A 17,788-nucleotide genomic window follows, 5' to 3' on the forward strand; every position below is an offset into this window, starting at 1 on the left:
ATTTTTAACTATATTTTAATGAATTTAATATTTTCAAATTAAAAACTTAATATACTGGGCCAGAAAGTTATTACAGCGTGACAAGTCGACAGACGTACTGATCAAACGACATATCTCCATGACTCTCCTGACCTACATGTGGTTGAAAAAGCAAAAGTTTCTGGGTTGTGGTGTAATGACTAATGTTAGAATGGTAAGGATGTGTAATTATAAAGATCGGTCGTGGTAGAGATGCTTCATACTTACTTAAATAAAAAATATTTTAAGCCATTTTATTATAACGGATCATAGATGCGTCGTTTCTTGTAATTTTAAATGTCACTGTTGCAGGCAGGATTTGTTAAATAATTTTTAATAATTAAACTAACCAGTTTTTTGAGTTTGATTCAGGTGCTAAAAACAAATACATTTTATGATAAACAATGGGTATTATTTTCATACTTTTTGAAACTGTATAATAGTTATAATTTTGAAATGAACTCGTTAGTATAGCATTATAATAGGTGTATGTTTAACAATAAAATTGTAGAAATTTATGTCAATGTGCCCATGATTTTTTTCATTGCAAGAATATATCAAATAAGATAATGATATTGTGTAGTAAATGTAGTTTACCTTTTGAAAATAGTTCCAGGATTACGTTTTACTATAAAAAACTTAATTAAAGCCCACACATTACCGTGTAGTGATGATCATACTATATATATAATATAAATACCCCAGGCAATCTTGTAAAAAATACTTTTTATAAAATATTCAAGTAGAGATCCGTATTATGATAAATATTCGAATAACTCAGTAAAAAAAAAAAGTATACGATTATAAAATACAAATTCTAGCATTTAACATCGTATCATTTGTTGTAAGTTAGTAACTAAAAATCACTCTTGTGTTTTCTTTGTCAAGGTATTCGAATTTTTGAAAAATAAGTATTATATTACCAATGGTAAAAAAAAACCACTAGGTACGTATTTAATACAACAAACCTAATTATGAGTCAAATATTTAAGTGTGTCTTAAACGAAATACAGGTTAAAACACAACGTATCAAGAGTAAATTGAAAACAAATTTATGATTTGATATGATTATATCGCAATTCAACTCTGTGTACTAAAGGTAATTTCTGTATTTCAGTCATGTGTATTTTTACCAAGCTGCCGTTTAATATAGTATGTTTTTAGTTAAAACTATGACTTTTGTTAGGATAAAATAAAATGTTTTTTGTTCTTTATATGAAATGCATTCGAAGAGTTTAAAAAATAATAATATGTAAATGATATATTTTTATTTAAATCCAGTATAATCTCAACATACATAATACACTTTTAACAATTTATGAAAAAGAGATTCATAAATGTAAAATTTGAATATTATTAATAAATAATTTTAACTTTTTAGTTATTTTATTTTAGATACATTTATTTAATGATATAATAATATACCTAGCTATACATGTGAGTTTAATTTAAAATTAATAGAAATCAAACAATCATAATAGTAAATCGTTATGTGCTTATACTTTTACTTTAATTATTTAAAAGGCATATTTACAATCTATACCATTTGCACAATAAGTAAATTTGATAACATAGGTAATAATAATATAATGACTTAATGTCTTAAGGGGGGAAATCCGTCCATCAACAGTACCTCCTACAATTTTGTGGGTTCATATATTATGGAGACCATTTTTTTTTTTTTTTTTTGTGAAAGAGCGTCTCTTTGTCATTTTCTTTTTAATCTTCTTGAAGGGTTATTGGGGATGGTTATATAGAGGACATGAGGGAAATTAGAGGGTTTTAGTTTGAGTACAGTTTGGAGTGAAACTTTTTGTATTGTCAAGCTGCTATTTCATTCACTGTTGATATTTGTAAATCCTTATGCAATTCGTCGTTAGCATGGGGCTCCAGTTATTTGTCTGAGACATAATATAGACTGGAAAGCTTGTATGGGTCTTATATTGGATTGTTTGGCTTCGCCCCAGATTTGAATACCATATGACCAAATGGGGGTAATAATCGTCTTGTATATTAATATTTTGTTTTTAAATTCATTGAAGAAGACAATAATGGACGGAGGAGATGTAGACGTGTGTTTGATTGTTTTCTTTTCTGTTTTGTGTGTTGGGCCCAGGTAAGTCTGTTATCTAAATTAACTCATGAGTATTTGGTTACATTTTGGATAGTAATTGGCAAATTGTTGAGTGGAAAATGTGGACATTCGTTTTTATTCAAAGAAAAATTTATTTGAACTAATTTGTTTTCGTTTATTTTAATTTTCCATTTTTGTGTCTAATTGGAGATTATATTTAAATTGTACTATATATCGTGGGTGCCTATGTTTGGGTCTTTGTTTGATGCTAGTATAACGGTATCATCAGCATATATCACTAGAGTTGTATGGTGGTACTCCTGCTTTGATTTTATGGTAGACAGAGTAAGAATTGTAATGTTTAACAGTGAAATATCGGTCTTCAAGATAAGATTTTAGAATGAGAAAATACGGAGCAAGTAGAAACGATTTTAATTTGAACAATAATCCGTCGTGCCAAACGCGATCAAATGCTTGCGCATGTCACCCGGGCAGTGTTATTTTTTTCAAATGATAATGATGATATATTATCGGTGATTCTATGTATTTGGTGAATTGTCGAATGATGTGATTGTATTCCAAATTGAGTATTTGTGATAGTATTTTTTTGTTTGATAATAGGGGTAATTATTTTAAGAAGTAGTTTTTTTTTAAATTTTCCTAACATTGGTAGTAGACTTATCGGGCGGTATGAGGTTACTAATTGCTTTGGTTTTTCTGGCTTGGCAATTAATATTATTGTTGAGAATTTCCATATTGGGGGAATACATGATAACCTGAGTATTGTGTATAGTGTATAATAGTGTAGTATAAGTTGTATAATGATGGACTTGAATTCATTTAAGAAGGCGGTCAATTGGTTAGTCATATTTTCGTTTTGTTAATTTTGGTGTTCGTTATTTGTGGGTATCGTATTTTTATTTTGTTGGGTGGTCTGAGAGTAGATTTGGCTGTTATTTGAGTTTATTGGCTGCGAAGTATTGTTGAGAGATGGGTTGTACAAGGTGGGGTTTATACGATTTGTGTTTCCTTCAGTTTTGTCAGTGTTGCTTGGAGATTGTTTTTTCGAAGTTTTTGCAGGTTTTTGAATACAAGACATCCACGATACTGGGTGATTACCGTTACATAACGCACATTTGGCACCAGGTCTCAATTTTTGGTGCATATGTCAGTTCTGTGGTTATCATCACAACAGACACATCTCGGATGGTTGTTGCAATAAGTTCTGGCGTAACCATAGTTTTGGCAATTTAAGCATTGTGGTGTTAGTTTGTTAATACGGGGTGCTTAGATTTTGACTTTTGGTATAGCATATAGTTTGGAGCTCGAATATGTTTTTGTTGTTTAATGCTGGTTCTAGGTCTACAAAAAATAGGGGTAGTTTTATTTTTGAGACTATGCCGAGCATTTGTGACGATTCTCTCTTGAAATCCTTCTTTTTCGAGTTCTTCTTTTATGTAATCGGGTGAAGTAGTGGGATGTAAATCTCTAATGACGATACGGTATGGTTTGTTTTCTTTTAATTGATATAATGTAAAAAATTGAACTTTTGATTCATTTAGAAATTTAATTATAGATTTGTATGCATTTGACAAAGTAGTGTTTATTTTAAGTGATTCAGTAAAGCTTTTGCAGATAAAATCGTCGGTCGGTTCTATTATATTTTTTATTCTCTCACAAAAAACTCGATAATTTTGGATTTTAGTTTTAATAAATATCGGTGGAAGTAATTTAGAGACGATTTCGTTTGCGTTATTAGTTTCCATATCCGTGTCTTCATTTTGTGATAGGGCGCCGAGTTTGTTATGAGAGTGAGATTGCATGTTAGTCGTGGTTTTAATTGTTTTTGTTAACTGACTTTGTTTATCAGAATTTAAACGTTTGTGAGATTTGGAACAGACGACCTCAATCCAGTCGTAATTGAAAACATCATTTATATCGGACTCGCTTGATTGGCTGTTTTTATTCTTTTTCTTTTTTACGGTGTTTTGGTTGATAATTTTAATTGGGAAGATAGTCTTAGTTTTATTAGTTTTCATTTTAAATTAGGTGTTGTTACGTAAGTGAAAGATAGGTGGTTGGGAAGATGGTCTGCTTTACGTTGTATAGGTTTGAATAATTAAAATACTTACAAAAAGTCTTGCCTTGTGCTCATACTAATAATAGTAAAAGTTTCTTGGCTGATATTGTGCGCCACTTACGATTTATTGTACATTTTTATGGTTTTAGTACTTATAAGGATCGTTTTCAAATAAATAAATATTTGAAATAATATTCTATAACAAATACGTACTACAAGTACTATAATTGTCATATTACATTTTTTAACCTAATAATTTTCAACAAAATACCAATTTGTAAGTTTGGTACAATATCAAAATTAAATGAAACGTGAGATTTGACTGATTTTAAGATATATTATGAAAACATATTTGTTATTGAAATCCTTTTTTTTTTTTTTTTAACACAATTTTGAGCAACGGTTATTATGTTTGTAAATTTAACAAAATTAAAATAAATGTATACTTAAGTTTACAGTTTCTATAAAAAATTTAAAGTACACATCACCAATTTATTTTATTGATAATAAATACATAGTAGTATTAAATTAATCACATGTTCAAAATGATATATGAATGTGGCGTCACAGAAAATTAACGAGCCAATTACACTGAAATATATCCATTTGATTTACAATTTTTTTCTTTTCGGTCTGAATATTAAGTTTCAAAAACCTAAACTGTTTTCTTATGATGTAATATCAAATAAACATTAAACAATTAAACTATATACCTATTATTTATTTCTTCATCGTTTTTGGTATAATAATTTAAAATAATTTATTATATAGCAGTATAGTACTATTATGTTGCTAAATTATTCCATGAAACAGTTATTGAAACAAGCAAATCACAAGTTATTAATATAATATTATAAATCAAATTTTTCTTTGATTTATAAAAATTATTTACTATACATTATATTATTATTTTTATTTCTAATAAACACTGTGAATTTATCACGTACTGAAATTTTATTCATTAGGTACCTAAATTGAAACGTGATATTTACATAAATTACACATAAAAAAATGAAAACATTTAAACCTGAATTTTAAGATGATACGTAATTTTTACATAATATTTCAACGATTTTTCTTATGCCATCAAGAAGATATTTAATTAATTGAATTTCTAAATTGAATCGTTGACGGCAGTTACTGCTGAAACATAATATCTGCATTTCATTGTCATAATTTGTTCTCACGTATAGTTCAGAGTATTTTAGTGATAATATTATTCAATTTTAAGTGCCAAAAATGTTCTGATGCTCGTTAGTTTCAAGGACGTTAGGTGAACTTTATTTCCGACGATTTTTCATCTCAACCGCGTGCGTTTATCTTTTCCATCTATGAAAGTACGTAATACGTTATAAGAAAACCGTTTCAACTTTCCAATTTTATAGAAATAGGGTCTTAAAACACATTTACATTACATTAAACGAGTGTGGATACAGTAACATCCGCAAGGAGGATTAGATACAATTGATTAATATTAACGGGTTAAGTCATAAAAGTGATAAAATGTATTCCCTTAATTTTGAGAACTGCTTATATAAATAGTGTTTAGCTTAACCGAAAAAATTGTTTTTAAGATAAAACCACCAATTTATAGTTGTAGTACAATGTTGTTTCCCCGAATAATTACAAGTTCGCTAGTATCTCGCCGAGAGGTATTTACGTTGATTATTATTTACGATAACGTAAACGTTTGGCCTTTTTGCATGAGCCAAATTTTCCAAAAAAAAATTAAAAAATATATTATATATAACAGTGATAACTTATTAATATTGACTATCGTAATATATTTCCAGTGATATTGTATTTACATATTAATAAACCCGGAAGATAAAAAATTATTTGATTTTTGGCATGGTATTGACACTCAAATAGTTAGCTAAGAAAGTTTCACAACAACTTAAGTATTAATACCATATGGAACCACGCTGGTTCCATTTTATAAAATACCCATACAAATCACAAAGTTTGATACTTACCTAAGTATACACTTAAAACCACTATAATTTGGTATTTATCAATATTGCGATACTGTTTCCGATTATCTACCTTGTCATCACAAAGATAATGCCAAGTAATATACTTAACATAATAATATATGACTCTGAATAACTATACACCAAACCAAATTATGTTTAAAGTAATTTCGGTAGAATTACCCCATTCATCATGCCATCATGTCTATACATGACATATACTTTATTTTCTATGCTGGAAAGAATTTTATTACGCAGATATTATTATTATAAAACAAATCTAATGACTATATTTTTATACTTTCCCACATGGCAGTATTTATTAAAAAATAAAAGTCATAGCTTAGACTTAGAATATGAAATGAATAAATTATGTTTTAAGTATGATTACATGAAGTTCATACAATATTCTAAAAATATAACACACTGACCTGATATTAACAATTTGGTAATGCGTATTTGATATGTTTAAGCTATATATTCTATGTATCTTTCATGAAGCTAAAACAGACAAAAATACATTTTGATTAATAAACTTTAATAGATATGATAAATAAATAATTATTAATGCATATTCGAAAAGTTATTACAATTTCCGTGAGTAAAATTAACTTATCGCAATAATAATATGAAATAATTTTCATCATTGAATAAGAATTATTTTAAGAGTATTAGATTTTTGTTTTAGTCTATATGGTGCGCATATTTTTAATATTAGTTTTTTTAATTAAAATATTAGGAAATTGTCTAAAAATTATATATTTTATTAGAAAATGCCATTAACAACATAAAATCAACTCATAAAGTACCAAAATATATTATAGAACTGAAATATTGTTGATAAACTGTAGGTATATTCGTTAAAGTTGATTCAAACAATAAATACATAGGTTTTAGTATGCTTTAGTCTTATGTATTTTATTAATTGAGCAAACAAAGATGAACTGTAAATTTTTAAAATATTTGTTTATTGGAAAATTTAAACTAATACTAGTTTTAGTTTTTATTATAAGTTTATTTTTAAACCAATAATCACTGAATTCAGTTAATTAATGTCATAGCGATAATAATGAATTTTAAAAGAGAAAATTTTTACGAAAACAACCATGATATATATGTGCTTAACATGTAGAATATAGATCGTAGGTGGGTATAAGTATAATCTTTGGTTATACAAATCAATATTTTTAGTTTCAGCATTAAAATCCAACAATGAAATTATATTTAAATGTAATTAAAATATGTATAGATTTATTTTGCAGAATTCACTTGTATTTATACAATATGATAGTTTAAAAAATGATATTGCCTAATGAAAATGAAAACGAAGACGAAGTATATGAATGGTCGGATTTAAGACCATGCCCAGGAGATATATTCTTAATGGTGAAAGCAGGGGGTAGGAGATAAGAAAAAATGACACTCAAGATTTTATTCTCCTTTGACATTTTTGACTAAACATATTTCACAGATCCCATTTACTGTTCAATGTTCATATATACAGAATGCTTCTATAACTCTACACTTATGGAGAGCAACAAAAACGTAAATTACATTTACATTTATTTAACGAATTGGTGGATTGTGAAAAGCCATTATTTATATCATTGGCAATGAACACATAAGTTTCCACTGCTCGAGTATTGTATATTTTGTAAAATTTTCTTTTGTGAAAAAATAGATCAATGGTATTTAGCATTGACATAATAATATGATAAATATTTTTCGAACTTTAAGAACATAAAATAAAAAAAAACATGATTCAATACATATCATGATTTTCTTATAATAAGTCGAATAATAATGATTTTGATTTAATGTAAATAACAAAATGAAATATCAGCAAAATGTGCATAATATATAATATTATATATCAAATCAATTTATTGAGGTGAGTGTTATTAAAAAATGTTCTAGTTGCTCGTTGTAAGAAAAAAAAACAAGTTACGTTACACAGCCTAGAGATAACATTCTTAGCAATTGGTATTTTTGGGTCTTTTATTTGATGTGATTTATTTGTAAATAACAATTGTGTTCATTTTATTATTGAAAAAAGCATATAAAAACAAAATATAAAATTCACTCATCCTTAAATGTTAACGTGGTTGCAGGTTGCCAAATGTTTTATTTAATATCATATTTCTACAATTAATATGATGCAGTGATGCGTTTTGAATAACGAAAACTGATTTTGTATTATTTTTTTGAACTGAACTGAATTTTAATGAGATTAAAAAAACTTTTTTTATCCTTTAAAATTTTAAGTCCTAATATTTGTTTGTTTTATAAGTAGTTTTCTCATACATTTTTAACATTGATATTGGCTTTACTATATAATGACTTACATATATGCTACAGTTAAGGTTAAAATTAATGATAAATATATTAATTCACTAAAACTAAATTAGTTTGTTTCTTAAATCAAAATAAATTATACTCAGGATCAAATAATCATATATATATATATATATATATATGGATATATTAATGTTAATGCTAATAAACTATGTTTCACAGATGACACTATTATTTTCATACAAGAAAAACTATTGATAAACATAGTATATTCCTATACTAATGAAATCTATAAAACTATTAATCTCCGTGAATTGAATTAAACTAAATCTATACACATTTATTTGATATTCAAAATTAAAACTCAAATATTGAGAATCAATTATATATGCTCGTACATAATACCTTTTCTCTGAAAAATTATTATATTAGCCGCACTTAATTCACTTAGATATTTAGATTTATTTTATATGGAATGAAACACAAAAATGGGGCTTATAATGTCCATCTAAAATTATGAGAATACTATTATGAATAATACAAGGTTTATTTTAATTCAAATTTACCTGCTATCAGCTAATACCTAAATATGAAAAATGTTTTTCCAATATGTTATACTACAGACTTATAGTTTATACCATTAGACTAAAAAAAATATCAATGAAATGTCGCCATCTATAAATAAGCAATTTGGTGGCAACTGTTACCAGCATTGTGCAATAACGCTCTGTAAATGCTTAGAAATTAATATTAATCACCACACTAACTTTAAACTGTTTAAATATATAAATTAAGAATAATTTAATTACTGATCTGTTAACGTAACGGATTAATCAATTTCATATATGCCAATTTAAAGATTTCATATATCAAACTAATACATTATTCGCTATTATCCATCTTGAACAAAATATTATTACTATAAGTTTTAAGTGTATAAATTAGTTTTCATGGTCATCACAATAATTTCATTGATGGGATGGAAAACATGGACCATATAATGTGTCCTCTCCAAAATTATACTAATTTATTTCGTAAGCTCCAAGAAATCGTACATACGTGAGTAATTATTATTCTAAAATATTACACACACAATTATAAACAAGATCGATCAAACGGCGTGCCTGTAATCCAACCATAGTTGCACGTATTTTCACGTGAGGGTAAGCAACACTTCGCCATTTAGGTTGTCGATAAATTGGATTGTTTGAATTTAGAAACGAATATATTGTGTACGCACACGATAATTATTATTAACGTTTCCTACATTAAGAAAGGTTTAGTACTACAAATAACAATACATCGAGTTAATGTAAACACTTAGAAAATTTTACTGCTAAATTTCCGGTTTCTAAATGTGTTTTTATACAAATCAATAAACTGAATAAACTATAATAATTATTACATGCACAAATTGAAACGAATTTGGTAAAACTTTTATATGGTAGTACTAAATAACGATGTTTTTAATATTAGTTTATATGAATCTATAATAAATAATCAAATTTCTATATATTTTTTATTATTGACTAATATATATTTATTTTAAAAAGAACTGTTGTAAATCGGCTATAACACATATGAGCATAAAATACATTTTTTTTAAGACACGATTGAGCGAATTCGTCTGCTTATCAAAAGATATAAAAATACAAAATAAAACATATATGATTGAGCATTTTCGATTTTGTACTACATTATACAAAAAATATGCATTTTAAATATTAGAATAATAATTTAAAATATTGTACGAGTTAAGAAATAACACTATTTCGTAATAAATAATAATCGAATTTACATAGATCTGTACATTTACCTGTAATAATAGTAGTAATAAAAATAATAAAATATTCATACTCGCTGTTTTAAAATTAACAGTAATAATAAATTAAATTGTTATACCATGGTATCTGTTTCCAAGTTGGCATACATTTTTTCAGAAGTACGATTTAAGTATTGATCGAACAATTTTATATTAAATTCCAGTTTTTTTTTCAATAATATTTTCGTTAAAGCTAGGCTCGAATCACAGCTCTCGACTTGTTTAAGTTTTTATCTTAATATTTGGTGTAATAATACTTTAAAATAATTTCAAAATTTCATAAACGTGAGTTCGGCAACGTTACATAAAAAATTATAAGCTCAATCGTGATTTACCGGTAAAATCTTAATTCGAATAATAGCACTAACTACTAACTACTATGAACTACTGATACAGTAACTAGTTTACCAACTATATGCTTTCAATAAATATATAACTTTATATAAAAATGTATGAATTGTTTGATTGTGATCAACAGACGGACATTTAGAGACACAACGGATGATGTATAATCTTATTTTCAGAAACCTATAACACAAATTCAGTTATATACCTATTACATATTATTACGGTACTAAAGAAAACTATACCCGATAATGTTCTATTATAATTATTAAAGCAGTAGAGGTTTATCCACCTTATGTTATAATGAAAATCCATGAAAACGATTTAAAAACAAACTAAATATCTTAGAATAGCAGTATTTCATCGTGTCCGGAAACAGTGCTTTCTAAGTTGTATAATAGTAAAATTGAATGTCAATTATGTCCACTTATAAGCAATTAATCGGAATCCGATATTACCTATCCCTTTCTATTATTATACGTACCGTTGAATAGCGCACAAACAGGCCTTGTAGTATAATGATATATATATATAATCGTGTTGTTAGTGTACTGCACTGAAGAGTGCGGTAACTAGGTTTTTAGAGGGCTCGCAAATTGTTTAATAAATTATTATTATTATCATTTATCAACATATTCATGATCATATAGAACAAGTTTATTTCTAATCGATTTTTACAACCGTCGAATTAATGTGTGGACACGTAATTCGATGACGACGTTTTAATTTAATATCGTGGTGCGAGGTTTAAACTGCCGTTGAAAAATTGAAAATATCAAACTATTTGCGTCGTAGCGGTACTCTAACAATATAATATAATGGATATTTTGAACAGCTTTGAATGCTTAAACGTTTATACTGGCTAAAAAAAATACGCTGTTTTTTCAATGCAAATTGGTTTTTATTCAGACACCTATTTTGTATTGAACACACGGTGCGGGCTATCAAATCAAATGGATAAGAACTAATTGGCTTAGGGATTCTCGACGGCGTTGGCGGTGGTGAATAATATGCGATGGAAAAATAAAATTTCCTCCTCTTCTTCCCAATTTAAAGGAGGATTGTGAGATTGAAGGGGGGTGATGCGAAGACGATGTGACACAGATAACATTGAGTGGATTTTTTTTTTATTTATTCCGCTCGTTTTCCCCGCAGTTTGTTATACGGTCGGTAGGGGTGGTCGGTCCTGGTGGGTGTCACGACGGCGGCGGGGGTGATGGGAATGGAGGCTGCACAGTGCACACGCTGTAATCCTCTCAGGCTCATTATTACGTCGGCGAATTTAAATTAAAAATATACTATAGAGATCCTGGATACGCACATTACTAAGTACACTCGGTCGAAAACCCTCCACACCTTTTGCATTTATAATAATATAATTTTGGTGTCAACCCTTTGTTGACCGTAAAGAGATTTAAACGAGTGGATTTCGGTTGGTGCACGCGCACGATATGTCAAGTCGTAATAGTTGAAGGTGTACCTGCTATATCATATACATAAACACCAGCGCTGATATAGTATATAATAATACCATAAACTATAATATCGATTATTTCGTTAAGGCATATTTGGCGTGCTACATTTGTGTTTACATCCGGTGAATGGCTAACGGATATCGGTTAACCGTTTTCAGGAAGGTGCGGTGCGTTTTTGTTGGTCGGAAACTATTGCCAAATGGAAATTCGTCTTTGGGTACCTATACATAGTAAGTTAGTAGGTGCGTAGAGCGTAGTGTGCTATTATACTTGCGGCGTTTTTCGTTTTCTTTTCTACTTTTCAGTAATATTGCAGGTAAAATGTTATTATTATGCCAACAGAAATAACGCTCCCATACATTTGCACATTTTTATAACATACTGTTAACCGTACCATAGTCGTGGTACTCACGTACCCTAGTGTTTATCGATAACAATAATCCAGCCAATATAATATACTAACATAGTCGGACATACCACCTTATTTTTCAATAAAAGAATATGAGATACAGTTCTAGTCTGATTCATTGCAGGTACTTTGTTTTATTAAGCACGTTTTGTTAACATAATTTCATTTATACGAAGTCTCATAAAAATAAATAAATAACTGGAACAAAATATATCTTACGAAAACATTATTATTATTATTTTTATTATTATTATTATTATTATTATTATTATAACTATTATTATAGTGATATATAAAAAAAAAATACCGAAAACTTTTAATTAATACAATTGTTCATTTTAAGATTTAAATTCGTTACTTCATTTAATTTGAGTTCACTGCTAATCAATTTATATTTGTTATACTTATTTTAGTTGTAAGTCTTCTAACATTCACTTGTTATATTAATGTCTTTCGAGCTTTAGATAAAATACCAAAAATTTAAAACTTAAGTAGTTTCCAGCGTATCTTTAGTAGAAACTATTTGGAATAAAATAATATATTTTTTAAAATTACAATAATTTAATTTAAATATTAAATCATAGTAATTATGTTAAGAAACGAAATTTATTTGAAATAGTTTATACGAATTATACCTACACCAATATATTTTTCAATATTATATAGGTGATAGTAATGCATAGTATGTTTTACTAGCTGTCCTGACACGGCGTTGCCTGTGTATTAGTTTCTTCATTGGCATTTCCGTTAGCCGTGTGTTAATGTATAATTTATTTGTATCAATAGTGCTAATATGTATTTCGTGGAATTCATAATTCATTTTTTTTTTTTATTGATCTATATAGCTTCGGCGACATGGGTCATTTATACATAATTTACATTATGCTATTACTTAAAACTTACATGTTTTAGGTGACAATTTAATTACAATAATAAGGAATGTTGACTATATTTATTCTAATTAAATGTATTTATCTATTTTGGTTGTCCTGAGGAATGACATGATTTTTTCGGGTTGACAGTCGGGTCCGATTGATTCGTATAAGTTGGTTGGTAATTGGTATATTTAGTTTTTCTCTTTCTTCTTCATTTGATTGGCATTCTGTCATCAAGTGTTTTACTGAGAGGGTTACTCCGCATGAATGCATTTTTGTTTATGTATATTAAATATTAATTGTTACATAACTATTAGATTCATCGATAACATATATTTAAAGGCTGTGAATATTATTATTATTATTTTATTACTATTAAAACGCCTCTTTATAGACCACGTTGGTTGTTTTTCCGTTTGGAGCATAAATGATTAGGCTGCTAGATGAACTAACTCTGGAGAATGTCACATAGGATTGACCATGTGAAAAGCAGTCATCATTCAAGTTGATCCCTGCTATGTTTAACGACTGAACTTGCGACTTATTTATGGTCATTGCAAAAGATATCTTGATATCAAACAATTGCTGTCTTTTAAATTCGAATAGATAGATTGATGATATAATTGGTATGCGTGGTATAAACGTTGATTCTTCTTGAGCACAACCTGTAATTATTATTGCATCAATAACATTGTTTTGGAGTCCTTTCATGCACAATCTAGTACCACTACAGAGTTTGGGTGGAAGAAGATTTAGTAACAGTATCATTAGAGTTCTTATTTTAAGGAATATCTTATGTGCTGGAAAACCAGGAGGGTTAAGTATGTTGAGGAGCTCTACAGGGTAGTTAACTGCGTCATCTGTCTTCATCTACCATATCTTATCTATAGACTTATCCTCCACTTCTGTTCCCGTAAATGAAATAAAAACTTAATACTTATTTAATGATCAATTACTAAATTGACAAAAATATCATCATAAGGCGCCCGATGACCAATTATGATAGACATATGGTCAATATCAAAAAGATATATGTTGGCCAACATTTTTAAAGTACTATTAATCAATCAATAATATTATTAAGCTTGAAAGTAGAATTTAAAAAAAAAATGACCACGATGATTATTAATACGAATTAGAATGAATTATTCATCAAAGCTGATTATCTTGAACTTATAACAATAACACTATTTTCTTACCAAAATTTAATTTTAGGATTAACGTCCAAGATAATTGTTGTTTCTACTTAATAATAATACGTAGGTATGAGATATTAAGATAACATAATATTGTTAAGTAAAAATAAATAACAAAAAACTAAAATAAGACAACATAAATCCTTTTTTGAAGAAATCTTAAAGTGGATGTGTTTCACGATCAACAACTTAAGAAGACGACATGTGACAGACATGGATGGCTACAACGATAAGCCTTGGCCTTTAGGAACTGATAATGGTCTTTATTGTTCTGATATTTTTTGTATAAACTATAAGTGAGATACGTGACTAAAGTGATATTATATGTTACTGTATATTCAACATATATGAATAGAAATGTGTAATATTTACATACTATTTATCTAGACTTATTGATTGAAGTCTTTGAAAAAAAAATGATTATAATACGAATCACAATAATGTTAAAATATTATAAATGTTATAAAATAAAACACAATTTTAGAAAAAAAAATTTTATAGTAGTTGTGTTACTTAAAAAATGTCATGTAATCCTTTGTTGGATACGAATCGTATACAGTAAAATATTATAAATTATAATATGGTATTATGACTTATAAATTATTAATATTACGAGTTTAAAATAAATGGTGTTAGGAAGAAACGAGATTCAAAGCGACTCTGATAAACAAATATTGTTGGTAAATTCTTAATAATAAAAATTAGAAACTATGTTTAAAACTTTAAGTCGACTAAATCACTATTTTACGGCTAACATCGACGTGCATTAAATTCAACAAATATATTTTAAAATCGTAGACACTCTAAGTCAAATCTACATTTAATTATTATTTCGTTTGGTGATACCAAACGTATTACCAAAATACTTTACCCTCTTTTATTTTTATATTTAGTTATTCAGTATTACAACCATCACATGGCACATAATTATAGATTTAATTTATAATAAGTATAACATAAATTGTTTTTATTTTCACTATTTAACCATCTTATTTAATATTTTAAAACTCTAACACTGTCTTGTTTAAAATTTTAAACTAATAATATTTGTCATTGATATTATAAATACCAATACAAAAAATATTTGTATGGATATTTGTATATTATAATACATTGAAATCAATTATATTATGAGAAAATACCATAAATTATATGGTGTATGAATTAGTTGATTAAATTAAATTGAAATACAGATCAGTTTATTAGGGAAATATAAATATGTATAACTTAAAATACAATATTTTTATGATAATATATTTTTTGTTACCTATACTTTTTTTTTTAATCTCAAGAACTCGATATCTAATGCCAGTGCCTATGGTATTTTTCACATGTGGGTTTATAGGGATGATACAATTGTGCTATAATATTAACTCCTATCAATATTTATAATTCATTAACATTAAAGTTATTAAGGCTAGTAAAAAAAAACCTATTAAATATTGGTCAAACGTAGAAAAATTTCGTTGCACAATTACAATAACGTGTAACTGGACTGTATGGCTGCCATACAAATGTGATTTTTTTATATTGGTCTAAATATAACTATTTGTTTTATTTTGGTTCAATTTTTTTAATCAAAAATTATGTTTTATTTATTTATTATGTTTTTATTATTTATTGAAATCTACATAAATCTGCATTACGTGGTTTTCCTGATGAATGTTAACAGCTACAAATCTTGCTTCCGTTAAAATGAAAAAACAAATCATTTTGTTACAAGTAAAAGCGCGTTCAATGTCACGTAACTCGTGATAATATATATTTTGGAATCTGGTGATTTAAAGGCTGTTAAAAATAAAGATCTAGTGTGCGGTTACATTATTATAATAATATATCTACCTCGTTATTATGTATTGTGTTTCTGGTTAAATATTTTAAAACTACGAGGGTTTGAGCATCACTGACATAGATGTAATACGATTTAGTTATATATGATGTTCGGATGATAATAATAAATGATCTAGTTGTATGAATTATTGCACACACACACACACACACATATATATATTATACATACATGATAATATATCTGCAATATCCGATTAGAATCCGATTAGAAACCGATACACACATTGAGATGACAAACACCAACGCGTTTATCGGGGAAAAAATAAAATTGTGGACGAAATATATTGTTATATAAACACGAATAATAAAACATTATAGGTGATCCGTTCACGTAAAACATAAACAATCAAACATGGTAAAAGTACTCTTAAAACGTCGAGGAACTGTTGTATTCAATGTGAACTACCGATGTGCTTTGGACCTTCTATATTATAATATTATACATATGCATGTGTGTGTGAGTGTGTGTGTGCGTGTGTGAATACCATTTTACTGTGTGAGAGTATTATTATAAAGTAGAACTACTTTAGCAGTACGGACGACTAGAATAGGTGTTTTTTTTTTTTATCCATTGAACGAAGATTGAATACATTCGGGGATCTTTTCAAATAAACATGCGGTTACCGGATCAAGTGAAATAAACGTCTTTTTGACTTTTGAAAGAGAGCGATGGTGGTGGCGCATGTGGAATGTACAGCAAATACTCAACTCAGATGTTATTATTATTTAGTGGTTCCTTATATATGCAGTATGAATATCGTGATTTTAATACTATGCATATTGTCACAATTATAATATATTTATATACATAATTATTATAAATAGATAGATAGATAGATAGATAAATACCTACTATCAATAAACACGTCGATAGAATATTGTTAAGCTAGGTATCATTTAAGCTATCATCATTAACGGTGCAATGAAAAAGTAAACTAACTGAGATTGAAGTGTCAACCTTCAAGATAGTAAGGGAATTACAATTTCATAATTAATTCAGCAGTAAGCAGTACGCACGTGTGTGTGTGTATTTTTTTCGAGGAACATTTTCACTTAAACTACACGACATTAATTAATTTTTGCAATTTTTTTTTTTTTTAACAGTAGGTTACGATATGGTCGACCTCTTCGTTAGTAGGGTAGAAAAAATGAAATAATATCCGGAGATAAATTTATGTTTTAAGCATAATACTCAATTCATTGGAATGTGCGTAAATTTTTTTCTATATTCACGGACTGAATATAATTAGGTACTTATAACCTATACATAATAAAAATAAAATACACGATATGATATCATTGAAATGGCTGTTCCATTATTTAAGCCAGTTATTTGTACCACATTGCCACGCAAAATACAACCATACACGTAAGC

The 17,788-nt window shown here is 27.6% G+C and overlaps 2 protein-coding genes across 3 annotated transcripts in view; both read right to left on the reverse strand.

Moving 5' to 3' along the window:
• Nucleotides 1–17,788, reverse strand: part of LOC107165238 (FMRFamide receptor) — a 153,012-nt gene that overhangs the window by 113,335 nt on the left and 21,889 nt on the right. Inside the window, exon 2 of one of the 2 annotated variants that reach the window (XM_089227306.1) lies at nt 6,577–6,646. The exons of the other annotated variant lie outside the window; for it this stretch is intronic. The gene's annotated coding sequence lies outside the window, so the exon portion shown is untranslated. The remainder of the gene's footprint in view (nt 1–6,576; nt 6,647–17,788) is intronic. 2 annotated transcript variants of the gene reach the window in all.
• On the reverse strand, nt 13,742–14,236 carry LOC149056323 (uncharacterized). Its single transcript, XM_089227056.1, has one exon. It carries the CDS (start codon nt 14,234–14,236, stop codon nt 13,742–13,744), a length of 495 nt encoding a protein of 164 aa, XP_089083182.1.

This window comes from Diuraphis noxia, unplaced genomic scaffold, assembly GCF_037042655.1.
Source record: "Diuraphis noxia isolate RWA-SAM2 unplaced genomic scaffold, SU_Dnox_SAM2 contig0004, whole genome shotgun sequence".
Lineage (NCBI taxonomy): Eukaryota > Metazoa > Arthropoda > Insecta > Hemiptera > Aphididae > Diuraphis > Diuraphis noxia.

Bases quoted from the DNA above. Each gene is read 5' to 3' on its own strand.
- LOC149056323 (XM_089227056.1), bottom strand. From the start codon at position 14,236: ATGAAGACAGATGACGCAGTTAACTACCCTGTAGAGCTCCTCAACATA.